The sequence below is a fragment of the Halyomorpha halys genome, unplaced genomic scaffold (genome assembly GCF_000696795.3).
Source record: "Halyomorpha halys isolate HHAL.00 unplaced genomic scaffold, Hhal_1.1 Scaffold283.1, whole genome shotgun sequence".
Lineage (NCBI taxonomy): Eukaryota > Metazoa > Arthropoda > Insecta > Hemiptera > Pentatomidae > Halyomorpha > Halyomorpha halys.
In genome coordinates, this window is record NW_027113072.1 from 57560 (window position 1) to 77394 (window position 19835).

The window sequence follows — 19835 nt, forward strand, 5'->3', positions numbered from 1 at the left end:
TCTCTAAAATGATGCTTTTTTTTTTATAAAAATCATAATTTATAACAAATGAAATCGATTTATGCTCTAAATCTATCCAGTAACATACAACGCAAAGCAAAAAAAGTAGATTAAATCTGACCCTACCTGTCTTAACTGTAAATACCAAATTATGCCGATTTTTTTTGCAGACATAAAAACAATACTGATGCTATATTTTTATTAGGGTTACCATTATAAATTAATGAAGAAAATTATTTATATTATTAAAAAGGATTTATGCAATAATCTTTTGGGTTCTAAAACTTTATAATTTAATTCTGTTTCTAAAGGTTTTTGTAAGTTAAACAATTTATCACTTAGCAAATGAAATATTATCACACGCAGATGTAAACAAATTATTCATAGAAAAATTTAAGAACCCCTAAAGTACAATATATAATAGAAGACAGATAAGAAGTAAACTAAGGTATGGCTAAAAATGATTTAATAATAAATTAAAGAAAATAAAAATAAAATGTGCAGTAAAAGTTATAAATAAATAAGAATTACAAAAAGGTATCAGACAATTAATGAAAAGAAATGATAAGAAATAAAAAAGTAGATAGTAGATACAAAAGAAATACAAAACTAAAGTAATTACTCGAGGAAGGAAAATAAGAATAAAATAAAGACTAAGGATTAAGAAAAACAATAAACAAAATAGGTCATCCATTTTTTTTAAATGGAGCATAAGAATGATGTAAAGGCGGATGAGGTACCAAGAGGGTAGTGGAGTGGGGGAAACAGTGGTTACAACAAATACGTTATATTTATTATTATTTTACTTTTTTCTCGACCTTTATTTTATTCTTATTTTCCGTCCTTAGTGTTTACTTTAATTCGATATTTATTTTTTATCTTCTTTTCATTTGATACTATTTCCTTTTTCCATGATTGTCTAATACCTTTTTTTAATTCTTGTTTATTTAAACTTTTCACTGTACATGTTATTTTTATATTTTTAATTTACTCTGTACATTTTAGTATGAATTTCAACATATTTTAAATCATTTTTAGACATAATTCATTTTTATTTCTGTTATGTATTCTCTTATTTTGTTACATTATTTTAATTTTTGTATCTTTTTAGCCCTGCAAAGTGAAGAGGCTCATAATAAATAGTTTTATTTACTATTTGAGTTCTTTTGATCGTACCTGGACTATCTACCTTTTATATACTATACACGGTTAATTAACAATCTTCTAAATATATAATTGATTCTGATAGATAGATGAAACACAATTGCCTAATAATATCTAACAGGATAACTGCATAGAAAGCAGAGTGTTAGAAAACTACAGGTAGTGCTTCAGCTGGCTTTAGCTACTATACATGTCAGCTTGTGTCAAGAATACAATAGTTTTCCTCACTGTGATCGTCCAGTACAATATCAGTAGGTATCCAAGAAGAATTGTCTTAAATCAGTTCATCAAGGTTATGTTCTTCGTATTTCTTCTCTGTTTCCTTTTTTTTATACTGTACATATTTAGGTCCTCACACCTTGTTAACCCAATCAAGACTAATAGAGTTTGCCTCACACTTTCATATAGTGTGGTTCCATTGCAGTGCTGTACTGAACCTATTCGTCATTTTTGTTTTCTCTTTATTCTTTTCATGTTTTTTCTTAGTTTTTTTTATTAATGCAATTAGGCGTTCAATTAAGCGATTCGCCCGGTTCATCCCAAAACATTGAATATATTTTTAATAAAAAAACTAATGTAGACCTACATACAGACGAATCCAACTCGAAGAAAAGAAATCTCGAACCAACTTATTCACCACAGTTCCAGTCACCGGTTAAAAAAATAAATTGTGAGATGGCAACACTGCGTGGGCAACACTGACAAGCGAGAGCGAGGGAAGGTTTTTTTTTGTTTTCGAGAACAGTGATAATAAAAGTGAGAGTGCGTATATTTATCCTAGTTCGCTGAAAGTTATATTAGTTGTAATTTGACTTCTGAGTTGTGAGGGACTCTTTATGTTATTATTGAGATTATTCTGTAACCATTAATGTAAGTGTTTAAGATAATATAATATTGAGGTTTTGTTTATTCTTCATCTCTCTTATTTCTCCTTTTTAAAAAAAGACTATAGCCCCTACAAATACTATCAATAAATAACTCCTTTAAAAGTGAAAGCGAGGAATACATTTAATCAGTTATCTGAAAATGACCTTTCATCCGATAAGTATATAAGAGCAACATCAAGTACTAGCAATAATAACAATACTATTCCAATTGCTTAAAAAATCTACCGATATTTCTACATATTGCTAATAATTATAGACAGCTATTAAATGCATGCACAGGACCACTCTCACTATCCAACTAACTGCCAACTATACGAAAATTATGTTATCGAACATAAACGACAATAGAACTATGGCCAAATACTATGAATAAGAAAAAATTGAATATTATACATTTTTTATCGATAAAAAGAGTAAAAAAATATAAATAGTAAAATAGTAGCAGTAAAAATTAAAATAATAGTAATAACAATAATAGTAGTAAAAAAATAATAAAAAGTAGTAATTAGGAAGTTTTGTTATAGAATAACCAAAGAGGAATTAAAGACCGGATTAGACTAAAGAATTTGAAGTTGTATACGTATCCAGAATACTAAATAAAGATAAAAAATCAACTCCATGTTGTTCAGTATCCAATGAAAAGGCTATTGATATTTTTAATCTTAAACATTTATTTTCTGCTATAATTATGGTAGAACTTAAGCATAAAAACATTGATATTTCTATGTTTAAAAGCTATCAGAGACATGGCCACACAAAACATTTTTGCCAGTTAGATTCAAGGTGTGTTAAGCGCAAGGATAAACACCATTTCTCACAATGCCCGTTAAAAGGGATAAGCCATTTTGTGTAAATTGTGAACTAGCTCATGTGGTTAATTATAAAGGATGCATAACAAATAAAATAAAGTCATCTCTTATGCCAAATACTCGTAAATCTGAAACAATTTAAACAGATCAGCTACTAGAACTACTTCGAAATTTTCATATGTTGATGCTACACGATCAATGTAAAATAAATTGGGAAAATTTATTGTCTTCTATAACTAAAATTATAATCAAAGCTATTACACCCTATCTACCACAAATCATGACAAATCTTTCTTTATGAATGGACCGTAATATACATAACAGCTTATCTACGGTTACTAATTCTCTTCTGACTAACTGAGCTTTAGTAGAAATTAAATATTATCCTATTAATTCTGAAATATTTAATTTTTGTCTATGGATACTAGTATTAAGAAAATTAAAAAAATTAAACTGGAATGCACATGACATATCTTCTCAAAGTAATGAATTCAAAATTTTCCTCGAATCAAATTTCATCGATATACCCTGCATAACAGAGACACATTTATTCCAAAACATCAAATTGAAAATCCCAAGTTACAAAATCTTACATAATGACTGAGTTTTACAGACCAAGCTGTGAACCTGCCATTCTAGATATTAATAAATAACTTTTGTTTTCTTTCTCATCTAAAGTGATCACAGCTTTGAATTTGACCCATATTCCTGTATTAATTAATTCCTCGACTGAGATACACAAAGAAACGAAGAAAAAAATCCCTCATTGATGAAGTGATCGACTGAGAAACGTTTAAAATTCTAGTCGATGAGAAAATAAAACTGAAAAATGGTAGGATAATTTTTTTCAGTTTTATTTTCTCATTCAAGAAATCTATGCTAAAATGAAGAAATAAAACCCAATCTATCTTACATAGTTTACATGACGCAACTTTCAAACCTTTCTAGTCAAGGTGAAAATTATTCTCTAGCAGTTGCCCAAAATCAATTCTATCAATAATTAAAGAAAAAATCATGCAAGGAGATAGTGAATCTGCACTAGAGACTCTGCTTACATAAACAAATGGAGCTACCTCAAACACGCAACTACAGGGTAACTGGAAGAATGGCTGTGAGCTAAATATTAGAATTATGGAAATGATGTATACCCATAGGACCAATATTTATGGAAGGTTACGTAGCGTCTATTGGTTAAATTTGCGAAAATTCCAAGTTTTGTTGACAATAATGAATTCACTACCAGCGACGCTGAAAAAGTGTTTGCAAATTTCTTTGAGAAAAATTCTCTAATGACATTAATGAGTATTTAAATCTCCCCCTCACAACAGTTCAGCTACCACCAAAATTCACGAAGTTGGATTTCTTTTGGGGTCGTGAATAAAAGGCTTAAAATAGTGAAAGGTCCTGGTGATGATTTGATTTCAGTGATAGCTATTAAAATGTTACCCAGGAAAGCTATCGTTTTCATCAAGCCGATTTTTAACAGCTTCCTGCATACTGGATATTTGCTAAACAAGTCAGCAGCTATAAAACCTTCAGTTTATTAACCATTTTTAGAAAATTACTTAAATCAGCTATATATAAAAAAAAAGTATTCTTTTTGCTCGGAGCATCAAATTATTTCAGATTTTCAATTTAGTTTCCTGTAAAGTCATTCTACTTCTCAACTAACTGGTTAGGTTGACTGACAAGACTATCAGAATTTCTAATCAACGGATTCGAAAAAAGAGATACACTCTACTAGCATTTTGAACTTCCAACAAGCATTCGATAAGGTCTGCATAGAGGTCTCCTAATCAAATTAAATAAAGTAAACACTCTGAATACTTATACGATATTATGAGCTCATTAATCAACGACCGAACATTTTCTTTCAGAATGTATAACACAATTTCTACCTTCAGACAAATACATGCCGGTACTATACAAGATTCAGTCTTTTCTCCCATTATGTTTAACTTTATTCTTCACGACATAATCCAGACTACTGTTTTCTCTCAAAACAATTACATAATAATAGTTAAAAACACTTTGCAGAGTCACTTTACTGATCTTGAACAGTACTATAATAAATGAATGATTAGTTTCAATATTAAAACATCTACTCTAAAAGCTTTTAGGCTCAAACTCTCACCCCCCAGAACTTATCCTCAAAGATAGAAAAGTGCAATGGAATCCTGCTAGGGAAGCTGTAAGATACCTGTGAATTCATCTCGATACCCGCCTTACCATATTAATATTAAATTAACAAAAAATTATGCAACGTTGACAGTGCTATATTCTATCATAAAATCAGCGAAAAATATCCTTATTTTTAAAACAATACTAAGGCCACTACTGAGTACGGAAAAAGGAAAAATAACAATTGTTTCAAAATAAGATCCTAAGAATCGTAGTGGATTCCCCTTGGTTTATAAGAAATAGCCAATTGCATCAGGAACAAATGGAATCAATAGAAGACTTCATAAAAAAACGGTTCATGAAATTCCACTCCCAGTTTCCGGCAGTTGAAGGAGCAGTAACTTACAACTCAGGAAATCCAACCTCATCTAGAAGACTTAAGCCCAGGCAGCTGCAAGATATTCTGTCATGATTTCTATATTTATCTGTTCTATTATTGACAACACTGCCATTTTATTTATTTTTTTCTCTTCGTCTTTTTCTCAAATTAGCTTTTTTTTCCCAATAGAAGTCAATTATTTATTAATGTATTTTACAACTGTACAAAATAATACAATAGGTAAATATGTAGTATGTTTCATAAACACTTGAAAATCTTGGGAAGGAACCACCCATTGGTGGTACTTCAAACATTAATTTAAATTAGAAGGTCCCGTGGCCATCTTCTTTTCAGACGCCTCGGAGGATTATCAGGGATTGTTAAGGATGAAAGATTAAGAATTAATGGGTTAGGATGGTTAAGGAGTTTGGAATGAAAAGACGCATATCTGTTTTGGGTCAAATCTGGAACGAATGGGGTGTTAAGGTATTTATTTTATTAAATATATAAATGTTATTGTTTTTTTTATTTTTAAGAATTATTATTTTTACCCTTATATTTTACTTGATTTTTTTATCTATATATTTTGTTTTTATAATTCATCGTTATTATTCAATATTTATAGTGTTGTAAATAGTTAGGGGTGTCGTTTGCACGAGACTATACCCCCACCCATAATCAATTGTTCATTAGAACAAATAATGTACTTGTTATATTATGGTATAACCAGGTCGATCTGATATTAAATACAAATATAAAGTAATAAAAAAGACTTTTAGGAGGACGAAATATCTTTCCATACCTATATGATACTTCGAATTTCTATTGATGCCTTCCCGTTTCTATTTCAAAAGAGATCTTTTGTACCAAACTTCGATATATATCGATATTTCTGAGTATCCACGCTCACCCCCATCTGCGAGCTAAAACCTACCTAAGCCTAGGGATATTCAATATATTCAAAGGAATACCAGGATATTTCCCATTGCTATTCACGTCATTATTGATCAAAAAATGTTGAACTTGGATCTGGATTTTAGTACGGAAGCTATTAACACAATATTTTCGAAACATGTACAAGAGGAAAAGTAAAGTGAAATCTTTATACTATGTAAGAAGAGAGAACCCAAAAGAAGAGCCTAAAGAGAAAATCTTAAAATAAATTTATATTTAACAGAACCAGAAAAGTTTCTGATCGTGTTCCACATCGTTAAAGTAATTATTATCAGCAAATAAATTTCATAATTTGTATCTTATTTAAATAAAATATCCATAAAATCAAAATGAGGTTAAATCCTTTGTTTTATAACAGTTATCATGGTCAACCCTAAAACTTTTTAGATCTACAGTGAGCTCTGTGGTACAAAAATTAAAAACTAAATAAAAAAAAATCCAGTTACCTCATTTTTTACAATTGAACAGAGTTAATAAACTCCTAAACCAATCCACCTAGAGTTAATAAAAAAGAAGAAAATGTAGCAAAAAAGAGTTATTCGACTACTGATTAATTCAGTTCTGAATTTTCAGTGACCTGAGAGAGAAGAACCAATCAGTTGGTGCGTGTGCATCGCTGTTAGTTGGTTTTAAGGGATTGAAAAAGTTTTGACAATGATTTACAGCTTCCGTTATTGTTCCTCCCGAGATATAGGGTATTGACCAACTTCAAGAGCTAAGTAACTATTGACGCTTCAGTTTTAGAATTGAATCACAACTCAACGATCTATGCAGCTCCCTTTTTCAACAATCAACAATGTTTTAAAGAGATGTTATTTTAAAGGTAAATATGAATTAAAAAAGTAGTATACAGCGAGTATATAAACAATTTTCATAAGACTGCGCCCGACGGTTTGTTGACAGTTCGTGAGGGATTAGCAATGCACCTGGCGCTCAATTTGTTTTACCCCAATGAAATTACTCCAATTACATTGAATGTTTTACCCGACTACAGCGAAGCCAAAAAGAGGGTAATTGGAAGTTTAATGTTTAAGAAATCTATTAAAGATTAGAAAGTATATTATTTAGGCTAAGATATTTAGCAATTGAATATTAAACATTAAGGTTAAATAACATTTAATTGTTACAAAAGAAAATTGTTATATTACACTTTAATTGTAACACTTGCCTGTAAATAAAGACAAGGGAAAGTTATAATGTTTTAGGCATTAAATATATTTTTATCTCATTTTTTATGGATTTAAGTAGATACATTATCATCAAATTATAAATGCTCAAGAAATTTTCTGTATAATATTAATTGAAGAGAATTAAAAAATCAAGGGCATTAGGTATTAGTTTTCAAATATTCATTCACACAACATGTACAGAAATTGAAAAAAAAAATAAAAACAAACAGAAAAAAGACAAAAAGGTAAATGATAATAATAGTACTCAATGAATTGAAAGAGAAAACATATTTTTTTTATTTTAAATATGTATTTATTGCTATTTACAACTGTACATTATAATACATTTAGTAAATCTGATCTGAGTTAAATTGGAGTGTTACAGGTGTGTAGAGAAACTACCCATTGGTAGCACTCTAATGACATTTTACATTTGCTGGTCTCGTGGCCATCTACTTTTCAGGCGCCTCGGAGGATTGTCAGGAATGGAAGAGGATGCAAGGTTAGAAACTAGGGGGTTTGAGTGGTTAGGGAGTTTATAATGGAAGTAGTGATATCTGGTTCGGGCTAGATCGGTTACACAGGGAACGAGAAAACATTAAATTTAAATTATTAATAATAAGAAAAATATAAATAAAAGAAAATACTATCATTATTTTTCAAAATAAAAATATGAATCTGTATCAAAAATATAATAAAACAAAACTGGTCAAACAATAAAATAATAAAAAATTAACGTACGACACAAAGAAAATAAAAATTAAGTAACCATATAATAAATACACATTTAAACATATATTCAATATTTACATTCTGCCTGGGGAACTCCGGATTAAGCTTTGTTACCCTAATGTGAAAGGCAAAGCAAGGCTTCAAAGGGTTCCCAGAACTTCTCTCCCAGCCAAGTCACTGGTATTAAGGGCCAGTGGAAACAGAGTGAAAGACCTTGAGGCACAAACAATCCTGACTGGAGTGAAGACGCTGGCCATTGCCAGAACTTACGGGTCTCAGGCTCAATGCCGTATCAGCCTTCGAGGAGGATTATAAAAATTGGTGGGACTGGATAGAGATTGCAGCTCAAGAAGTATAGAAAATAGCAGATCTTTATCAGAGCAGATTTAACTTTATTGGGGCAGAACATCATTCAGATAAAACATAAACAAATCAAATAAACGATTTTATTTTTTATTTCCAAAATGAAATTGACCCAGGTGGTTACAGATATAAATTAGTTGTATAAACATTAAAAGGACACGAGAGGTCAAAATCGGTTGTCCCAACTTTATATTACTTCGTAGTCTAAAATAAAATAAGGATGCAGATCCTTCACAATCTATGCCATCAAATTTAAAATAGAAACATAAAGAAAAAGACCATAAACTTGTTCAAACCTAGCCTAACTACACATTGTTTACACTTCTGAATTGGTAGAACTGGAAGGTATTATTGTAGACCCTTGGAGATTGCGATACCACCAAAGTATCGATACGATACTTTAACTAAAATATCGATACCTACTGGACATTTGTCCAAATTTTATTCAAAGGCAATTGATTAAAATATAAAGAGCCAATACGTAAAAACCGTACAAATAATAAGCTCAGCTACTATAATAAGTTCCATTTTTTTATATCACTAACAATCCAATAATATGTTTAAAGATATATGCAATAACACCCCAAGAAATAGCAGTATGAAATAGGGTTATTTCCATAGTATTATTTTTTTTTATTAAAATATTTTTTTATTGTTCATGTTTATTATTGTACTATACATATAGTTTTTCTCATTTAATATTAAAAAGTACACATTGCTGCTTAAGCTGTTTGCTAAATAAGCAGGATCGCAAAAATCAACACAGTGATTTTATTTCTTTAAAAAATTATTAAAATTCAATTCATCATTACAAAGAAATCTCGTCACTTTTTTATGACACCTACATAATTTTTCCTAACTTCAAGAATTTTAATGAGAAGATGTATTCAGAATGAAGCATTATTTATTAAATTGTTCTTTATATGGTATACATAAAATTTGTTTTTTAGTTATCAGGTATCACATATTAAGTGACGAAATATGATTACATGCCTTTAACAAGTTAGAATTTCCTCAAGAACCTTGAAAAGTCATTTTTAAATTTCTCACGCATAATGACTTAATTTTGAACATGTAAATACAAAAAATCCTGACCTGAGAGAATGATATGAGCCTGCCTCTGCCGCTCCCTCAACTTCCAATATTGCTTCTTCAGCGCAGAGATATCGAGGGCGATTTTCTCCCTGTCTGGATGGTTCGATATTGGGGTCATCCGGGCCTCACCGCTGCTTTCTTCAGAGAGACCACCTGTGAATCAAGAGTGATTACTACATGTTCTTTACCAAGGCTTTCGATGATAAGTTAGTTGCAGTGCTCAAATATGATAAAATATTTTAATGGCCCTACTGTGCTAAATCTTATGTTTTAATTTTATTCATACGAGATATTTGTAATAAACCTAAATGTAACAATAAAAAAAAAGTATAAGGGCTTTGACGGAACTTTATGTGATCCAAAATAACAGTAGATTTTGAATTGGTACTTCAATTTTACATTTATTTTTTTTCAAATATTTCCACATGGCAATTCCCATACCATTTATTATTGAATGAAAAGGGCAAGTGTTGAACCAACTTTGAATTTACAACTCGCTGCAGGACCCGAAACGGACCGGTGAAAAATATATTGATTCCATATATGTCTGTACAACTTCAGAGGCCTGATACGTACCTGCTGTTGTATGCTGATTGAGTTCGTGATTAAAATTGTCTATGAAAATTAAGAGGAATTTTATTTAACAAACACATACATATTAAAAAAATCCCTGAAAGGACACATGTGTTAATTGGTTAATACGTTCTAATATTAATATAATGAACGGGGTAGGTCTCAGACTAAATCTCAAATGTTCGAAGATGTTTCAGTGTTGGGGAATAATGCCCTGCCACTCACCGCCTCAAGGTGAAGCCGAGAATCGTGCAGTATTCAAGCTGACCCTCTACTTCTCACCGCTTTTTGGTTCGCTGAGTTGTTGGGGGGGGGATGATAATATGCGTAACTCGCTCGTTGCTCAGTTTCGTCCCGGCTGATTGGATTGGCAAATGATAAAAACTATAAAATTTCCTCTGATCCTGATATTCCTTACTCTAACACTGGATCCTCCCTTCCAATCTTGCGCCCAGACCAGTGGAGGTGGTAGCTAGGTTATCACGTTATTCGTGACATTATGACCTGATATTCTTACGTGGGTTTTACCATATTCTAGGAGTTCCGGCATGACGTCGTAAAGCTTTTGACGACCGGTTCACAGGGGTGATATTAAAATAAAACCATCAGAAATCAAATAAACAAAAATCCTACAAACCTCGGATGCGTAAATCCGACATCATCTCGCTTCAATATGCATGAAGGGAGATATCAATACAGAAATAGCAAGAGGGAATAATTCATTTCCTTAAATACAGATATAAATTTCATTAGCATTTTCAACAGTTCATGTTAAAGTTTAACACTGACGCAAGACAGTTTACAGCCAGATGAGGCAATACCATTGCAATAGTATCCTCTGATTCTTTAGAAAATGTACAATACAAATTATTTCTATCAAATTTCATCCATCATAAACCATTTCCTTCTTAGGGTGTCAGTTTGATGAATAGATGAAACAATAGAAATTTCATTTAATCAAGAGAGATTTGCCTCACTTAAATTCCATTTTCCAAATCTGAAATAATAAAATGACTAGTTAAAACCTAAGAAGTTTCACTTCTTACGCCCGAGAGTCTTACATATATATTTATTTTTCATAGTTTACTAAACACAATAATACTTCAAAAATCATTAAAATACAACAGATATTCGAAGTTTATCATTTAAACTATATAATAATTTCACTTGCTCAGATCGGCAGTCTCTATACAGAAAATACTAAAAATTATTTGTTCTTCCATTTACAATGGGACTAGCGGACACAGGAAAAGTGTTGACAGTTAAAAAAAATATAAACAATAATAAATGGTTCCATCTCTACTACAATTACAAAACCGGACAGTTTCATAATACCCGTCTTCCACTCTGGTGCCCGCGTGTCTTTTTGATATTCGAATAACAAGTAATTCTAACACTTCTCTGACCGAAATTCAGACAATGTTATTTGTAGTAAATGGTATTTCATCATGTACCCATATTAATAAATAAATTATTTTTCTTACAGATCATTGTATATTCATTTGCCTGTTTAATAACACTGCTCTCCTTTTCTGGACACCCTCCATTTCATTAGATATACTGTATGAATTTTTTTTTAAATTTTGCGAAACCAATTTTTATAAAGCTGTCTACAACGAATTACTTTATTGCAAAATAGATTTACAGTTAAATTTCATCTTGTTGTTAATAAATAATTATAAATTATATGAAGAGGACAAAAAATAAATAATTTAAGACGAGAAGTATGATAAATGAAGGGATGAAAAAAAGGGCGGAAAAAAATGTTCTGAGCCAGAAAAGTGGAATAAAACCCTCGATTGACGTTAAAAGTGCTACTCGTTCTACGGAGTACCTATCTCAAGTTTGGTGGTTTTTATTTTCACCATGCAAATAATTTCTTCTCTATTAAGTATACCATTTTTTTATTTTATTTTTAAAAACGAAACCCCATCAACCGTGTTTAGTCCAAAAACATCTTGTTTGAATCAGATACTGTTTAATTAATATTAAAATAATCAATTATTATTGGCATTTTGTGTGTCAAATACAGAATTGCAAATATGTTCAATAACATAATAAGTAGTTCGTAACCAAAATATTATGTGTTAACGCTCAACTGCTGATTTTCTTTAAATAGTTTGTCAATTTATTGTTTATTTATATAGTTTAAAATATTGGCAGTCCAGAAGAATAAGCGGCAATTTGTTATGAAAATTACTTTATTGCCTTCGCGGGCTCAGAAATGTATTTCATAGTTTATTGTAAAACGATATAATTTTATTTAAGAAATTTGTTATGGGAAGGAAGATCGGTCGTTATAATCCACATGCTTATTTAGCTTCGGAATAATGACACAATTGCTAATTATTTTTCAGAAGATAAAGTGTGCTATACTTTGCCTGGAAAGCTATCGATACAAAAGTTGTTTATAGCAAAATTGGAACTTCGTCCTCACCACTAGGGGCCTTCGTACCCAAAAAATGATTTTTTAAAATTTATTTAATGTAATTTACAACTGAAAAAAATAATACAATAAGTAAATATGTTGTATATTTCATATACACTTGAAAATCTTGGGAAGGAACCACCCATTGGTGGTACTTCAAACATTAATTTAAATTAGAAGGTCCCGTGGCCATCTTCTTTTCAGACGCCTCGGAGGATTATCAGGGATTGTTAAGGATGAAAGATTAAGAATTAATGGGTTAGGATGGTTAAGGAGTTTGGAATGAAAAGACGCATATCTGTTTTGGGTCAAATCTGCAACGAATGGGATGTTAAGGTAAAAGATGATTCAAATTTTTTATCATAACAAATTAATTTTATATGTTTTATAAGTTTACAACAGAAATATTTCCCTTCCAGAGAATGAGTTAAAAGAGTTACATGATTCTCTTCTTCTACAAACCTTGGATATGACAGTCTTAAATACTTTTAGTACCAGTTTTTCTATAATTTTTGTAAAGGAAACACTGCTTTTCATACTTGTTTGTTAATGTTTGTTCAAATAAACCTTTTCATATCGTTTTTTTCGTATTTTTAATTGTATTACTTACTCCTATTACACCAAAAAAGTAAAATTTAAGATAATAATGCCAATTTTTTTCAGAATAACAATGAGTTATTTACATGGTATTGCTGACAGAGGTATTTATTATTTTACAAATAGAAAGTTGCAATAGTAACCTACAATGTTAATACAAACTACTATCATAGAATAATAAAACCGAATTTATGAGCCATACGATTAAATCAAATTCGAATTACTTTTCTTTTGCTTGTCCTGTATAATTTCATATTTTGCACTCGTGTCATACATGTAGAGCAGCGATATAATGGATTTTTTTTGTATATGAGACTTTTTTAAATATTTTTTATATGATGGTTGTTATTACCACAGCCTTTGCTGTGTATTGGGCCTCTTAAAATTATAAATATTAGCTAATATGTTTTTGCCGGAACATCTCAGTGGGCGCCTAGGAAAAGCAGTAGTACGTCGTAAATTATCTTAGACACCTATTAACGCATACGGTATATATGAGAAGTTAGAAGAAGGGTATCCTCTAAAAACACATCAAACGGAGACACATAAACTCTTTTGACATCCCCCTGCTTTCTTCAATCCAATATTCTGTTCAACCACCCTGCCCCCTCTTCCTGCATGGTGGCAGGCCACGAAGGGCCCACAAAACCCCATATACATCACCCTACCTTTACTCCTTTCTTCTCTTGCACCCCCTCCCTTTCCCCTTCTCTTTTTCTACAACCAACTATTATTATTATTTACTAATTGTTTTTATTTGTTCTTATTTGCTCAAACATCATGCGGAGGTTCCTAATCTTAAAATATTTTAGTTAAATTCTCACAGAATGGACAAATCAACACACACCAACGCTAGAAAAAGGTTGTAATAAATTCAACTTATGTAACACATAGGTAATACAATTTACAAATTCATGTTTAATTTTCTGTTTTCGAGGGATCGAAAAAAAAGTACCCTCTAAGAAAGAGGTGGCAAACCCTTTTGAGTCGTGGGTCAAATTTTGTTCACTATTTTTTTTTTTTAGAAGTAGCTGGTGGGTCCCTAAGTGTCTGAATAAACAAGGGGTAAAGAAAATTGGATGATCTTGGACATCAGAATTTGGAAGGCAGTTAATAAATAGATGAAAGCCAACCAACATCACCATACACCACGGCATGCATAACCCACCCTAGCTATAGGTATTCAAATATCATGTAAATATATTTTATGGCAAAATAACTATATAGATCCATTTTATTACATTATATTATTCATAGATATATTATATGTAAACAAATACTTTGTTCTTTTGTGTAGCTTTGAGGGCCATATTACCCAACACCACTCCCTAATAAATTATATATTTCAATGGTAATAATAATTAATAAATATTACTAATTGGTAACTGGTAAACTCGCTAGGCCTTTGGGAAAGCAATCCATTAGTAATAGTTTTAAGGACTCAACTAATTTGGATTATTGCTATCAGTAATTATCTAGACATCCCAGAAACAATAGGTAGAAAACATAGCACATCCTACACAGTCGTGTAGTCAATACTTTATACCTCGACAACATTGCTCTGATACAGCCTACTGCTGATAGTTGGATAGATACCAACCCACCGCTGTCCATTTGCATTCCATGCTTTGAGAAAACAGCACAGTTTGCGATCTTACGATAAACTCACAACTTGGGATCTTCAATCGACAAACGGCACCACGGAGCCCAACCCACTAAATTGTAATTTGCTAAATATCAATTAACTAAATACTACAAATATAAATAAGTTTAATTGTAATATCGGAAGATAGTTATGAAACAGTTTAATTCTTTCATAAGCTCCTTAATACGATGCTAAAAATTAAATGAGTTCTATTTTCAAATTAAAATATTTTAATTTAACAATTTTTTTTGTAGATAGTATTGAATAAAAGTTCAGTAATTTTCTAAGCAGTATAAATTAAATTTATAAGTATAAAGTAAATTTCTAAGTAATCTAATTACATTACCATCAAATCAGTGCCGTAGACACACTTACAACTTCTTGGAAGGGTGTAATTGGATGACTACTGTATAACTTACTATCGCTAATTAAAACTTGCAGGTGATGAAATGGAATTGGACCTGCTGAGTTTTCATCCCATTGGGATAGACATCGATTTCAATTATCACTATTTAAATAATGTTCAACAAAATTATGAGTTAGGACTAATGAATAGGTTCGACGAATGCAGGACGTGTATTTTCATTTATCAGTAATTTAGAAGAGAGGAAATTAAAAGTCAACTCTAATTACAAACAGATATTAGCTTTAAATTGCTGTGATTGGACGGTGGCCCGATCGACGAACTTATATGAATGGTATATTTTAATTAAAAGGTCTATTAATATAGGTTAGTGCAGCTAATTTATATTAATAAAATTTGTCTCCATGTCTCTGTTGTGATATTATAGCTCCTGTTCTATACCTTGTATAACCTACAAGTTATATTAATAAAAAATTTATAATTCTTTAATTAATTTTATTATTTCACACGTTCGGATTTATTTATTCATTGTATATTTATCTGAACCTGTAGAGGATGAATAAGGTAGCTGGTCCAAATATATCCAAGGCCCTGTTATGGGCCTAGTGCTGAAAAATAAAATAAAAATGGGATTACTGTAAAAGAAAGAGTTAGCATCTGTTTCTTTTTCTTTCTTTTTTTTCTGATTATACCATGTATGTGTAATTTATATATGTCCGATTACGGATTGATAAGTATGCTGTGTGAGATAGCAACCTAATGAATTTAGGCAGCATAGATAAATAAAGTATTTCTCTCTCTCTCTCTAGGCAAGATATAACAACTAGTGGTTGTGGAAGAATGGGTTCAACGATTCACTACTCTAGCTTTGAAGTCAAAGGGCACACATCGTTGCTAATTTTGAGGTAAGTTCTCATGTTTCTTGTGAATGATATAATTGAGCTACCTGGGAACCTATTCATGATTTCGATAGCTAAGGATCTCTGATGAAGAAGCGATGAAAGAAGGAATATCATCCTACAAAGCAGCTGAGCTCTTTGGGGTCTCTACGCGTGCTCCAAGAAGACACAATTTACTTCTAACAACGTCCTAGCCGAAATTGGGTCGGAGGGCAAATCTATCTGAGTCTGACGGAAGGAACTATTACATAGGATTCACACGCTTGCAGTTGTGGGGATAACATTGACTTCCAAGTGTCCATGGAGGGCTTAAAACATCCATTTGCCCTTCAGGTGTCAAAGTTATGTCGACAAACTGAGCGGTGGTTATGGCAGCCGACTGCACAGGGTGTATCTGCGTCCAGAATGTGACGAGTTACATTTATTCATATGATATTACTATATTCTGCAATAAATGTTTTTATGATTTGAATCGTGTTGAAATTTAATTTTTACTTTTCCTAGGTAATAAAATAAAGTGGACTGTGTAGGCCATCTGGAATCTCTGGTGTTAATAGGGCCTATTCATGATAATTTGGGTGAACGCCCAAATTCTTCCTAAACTTTCTTCTTAATTGATTTCCTTATTTTATTTTAAAAGTAGATAGATTACTCTAGCTATAGGAAACATTTCAAGCCATTTGATTGGATATTGAGTGGGCTAGCTGTTCCAACCGTAGGTAAGCCACATCTAGGCCACCTACCTTATAACTAGTCACTGACTATAAACTAGCTGGAATAGCTCTTGATCAAACAAGGTATTGGGAATTCATTCTAGATCTATTGAGTATAGATCTTGCCTACTTGAGTAGACAGTTAACTGCAAAATTGAATAATTTATAGTTTTAATGTTTTGTTACATTTTTTTTCTTAAATCACTAGGTAGTGTGAAGAAATTATGTCATAACATAAGTGCAATATTTCACCGAAATGGCAGATTTCAAAATATCATTTTTTTTTTTTCAAATTAAAAGTTTTCCCAATTTCTTCTTGATTCAAAAACCAGATTCATAAAATTCTAGAATGCATAATTTATTCCATATATTTCCATTTGGAATGGCCACGCTTAAAGGAAAAAAGTGTTAGGTTTGTAAGTAGTCATTCACATAGAGAGAAAGAGGGAAATACTTTATTTAGCCATGCTGCCCAAATATCCAATCAATCCATGATCGGACATTTATACAATACATACTTTTACATGATATAACAAAACATCAATACTAGTCTACACACTAAATACAAATATTAGGATTTTTTTTGTTTTTCACAATTTCATTCCATTTGAAAATTAAATTTCATTTAATTGACAACTTTATTCTTTCTAATTCATTCTGGCTGACCCTTTCCAGTTATCCGCTACTCACGTTCGATCCGTAAAATAAATTAAACAAATTTATCATTAGATAGCGATGTAATATATAACAAAAGACGTAAGTTTCAGAGCATCAGATCAGTTTACAGAAAAACTAATTAATAAATAAATTTATAAAACAAATCTAGTATATAAACTTTAAAAAATAAGTTAGTTACAAGAAATACTTGAATGAATAAATAAATTTAAAAAAAAAATAACTTAATGAATAAATAAGTTAAAGCACAAATTGACAAGCAAAAAAACTAAATAAATAAAAACAATGAATAATCAATCTCAGAGTTGATTCCTTAGTAGATAGTTATAAATAGCATAAAATGATATATGATTAGAATAGGTTGGTTACTTGCAGTACTTCTCTTATCCCCTAGTAAATCAGAAATAACCAGGAATAAGGTTACTAAAAAATAAGAAACCTAACCTATACTTAAAGAAACAAAATTAAGAAATTATTTATTATTTTAAAAATTAAGAAAAAAGATTAAGAAATTATTCCATCAATAATAATCTTTTATGAAATTATAAATATCGTAATGATTACTAAAACGTCTGTTAATTACATCAATAAGATAAAACTTTTTTTTAAAGCTAGAATTTTAATAACCGCTCAGAATGAAGTAAAAAACGGAGAGATATAAGCCTATTCTCCTTCAAAGAAAGAGTAAAGCAAAAATGGCCACGCCCACGGAGGCTAGATTTACGTTGAAGGAGAAATGTCCGCCATTATAATCTAAAGTGAAACAAAATGCACCTGCGATTGGTTCGTACTCTTTCCCTACTCCTCTGTACACTCCCTTTAATAAAGGCCCCTTTTTGGCTTCATTTTACCAGCCAGCTTACCTCCTTCCTCCAAGGTAGTTAGATTAATAATTAATTAAAAATAAATGTGATTATTATCGAAGTCAAACTAACTTTTAGTTTAATTACTCCAGGATTAAACTAAAAGTTTGTTATCCTGGTTTTAAAATAATAATACATTATTATACATACATATTTTTTTTACTGAATATATTTGTTGTATGATAAGTTTCTTTATCATTATAATACAAAGTCCCTATTTCACCACAAAAATTAAAGAGTAGTACTGAAGTACAGATTTAAAAAAAAATATATATATTGGGTCCCGTAGAAATATGAAAAACATCTTAGACCTGAAGTCAAAGCTAATATATAATTTGCAGGCTTATCGTTTGATATTCAAAACTGTTTAGGTAATGCCTTCTGGATATTAAAGTCTAAAATACGAGTATAATGGCCTACCGTGCTTCAGAGCTAACCAGACCAGCCAGGATCTAAGGGGATATTTGCATAATATTATTAAGTTTTCAAATTCTGTCAGGATAAACTAAATATCGCTACTGCTAGCGCTACTCATCTTGGGGGAAAAATTTTGAAGCCCGATTAGAAGAAGAAATAAATAAATTAATAAATACATAAATTAAATATATATAAATTTAGGTTTTTAATGTTATAATTTATCATTTATTAGGAATTTCACGAAACACCTAATTTTACGAGTACATCTATTCACAGTATTATGTGAATTGTTAACTAGGATTTAATTATTGTTTATTTATTTAATACGAAACACAGGTCGCATTTGTTTTATTTATTTAATTTCCTTCCACCCATGACTGAAAATTTGTTAGATTTTCTTTTAATTCCAAATTTCCTCTTGTACTACCTCTAGGTATAGAACTACCTCTGAATTCTGATAAAATCGTAGATTGTGAGGAACTTCATATGAAAAACAAAAGGTTCGACTTAGAGATATCATGTCTCGTACAAATAGGTATTACTCCATTGTTTTTCTTGTGGATGCAAAAATGATCAGTAGATCCACTTGCCTTGTTCAACCCATTTGATCCAGTACCAGAAAGCAGTATGGCATTGGCCTTTGTAGAGTATGGACCAGAAGAACCTCTCCAACAGTAGTCCTATTCTTGCATCTCGTACACCGTCTTCCTAAGAGATTCTGGCTCTCCCACTCTGGCTCCTTGCCTGTGCATGGGTCTCATAGGTCTTCCTTGGGAGTATGTTCCTATCCACCCGGATGAGTCCAAACTATTGTAACTTTCTTTTTAAAACAATTTTGATCCTTTTTCACTCAACTTTATTCTTTTTTAACATCCGACGTTTCGACCTCTCAGGTCATTCTCAAGGATTCCTACAAACAGCTCCTTTTAATTACTTTTATAACAAATTTCCTTCACTTACATACTGATTTCTTTGGTCTTTCCTTATT

General features: G+C 31.0%; 1 protein-coding gene across 2 annotated transcripts in view; it reads right to left on the bottom strand.

Annotated features, from left to right (window-relative positions):
- LOC106680719 (TBC1 domain family member 30) overlaps positions 1 to 19835 on the bottom strand; it is a 499453-nt gene that overhangs the window by 57543 nt on the left and 422075 nt on the right. For both annotated transcript variants that reach the window (XM_067050693.1, XM_067050694.1), the window contains one exon: positions 9674 to 9826. In XM_067050693.1, coding sequence (XP_066906794.1) covers positions 9674 to 9826 — 153 coding nt within the window. The remainder of the gene's footprint in view (positions 1 to 9673; positions 9827 to 19835) is intronic.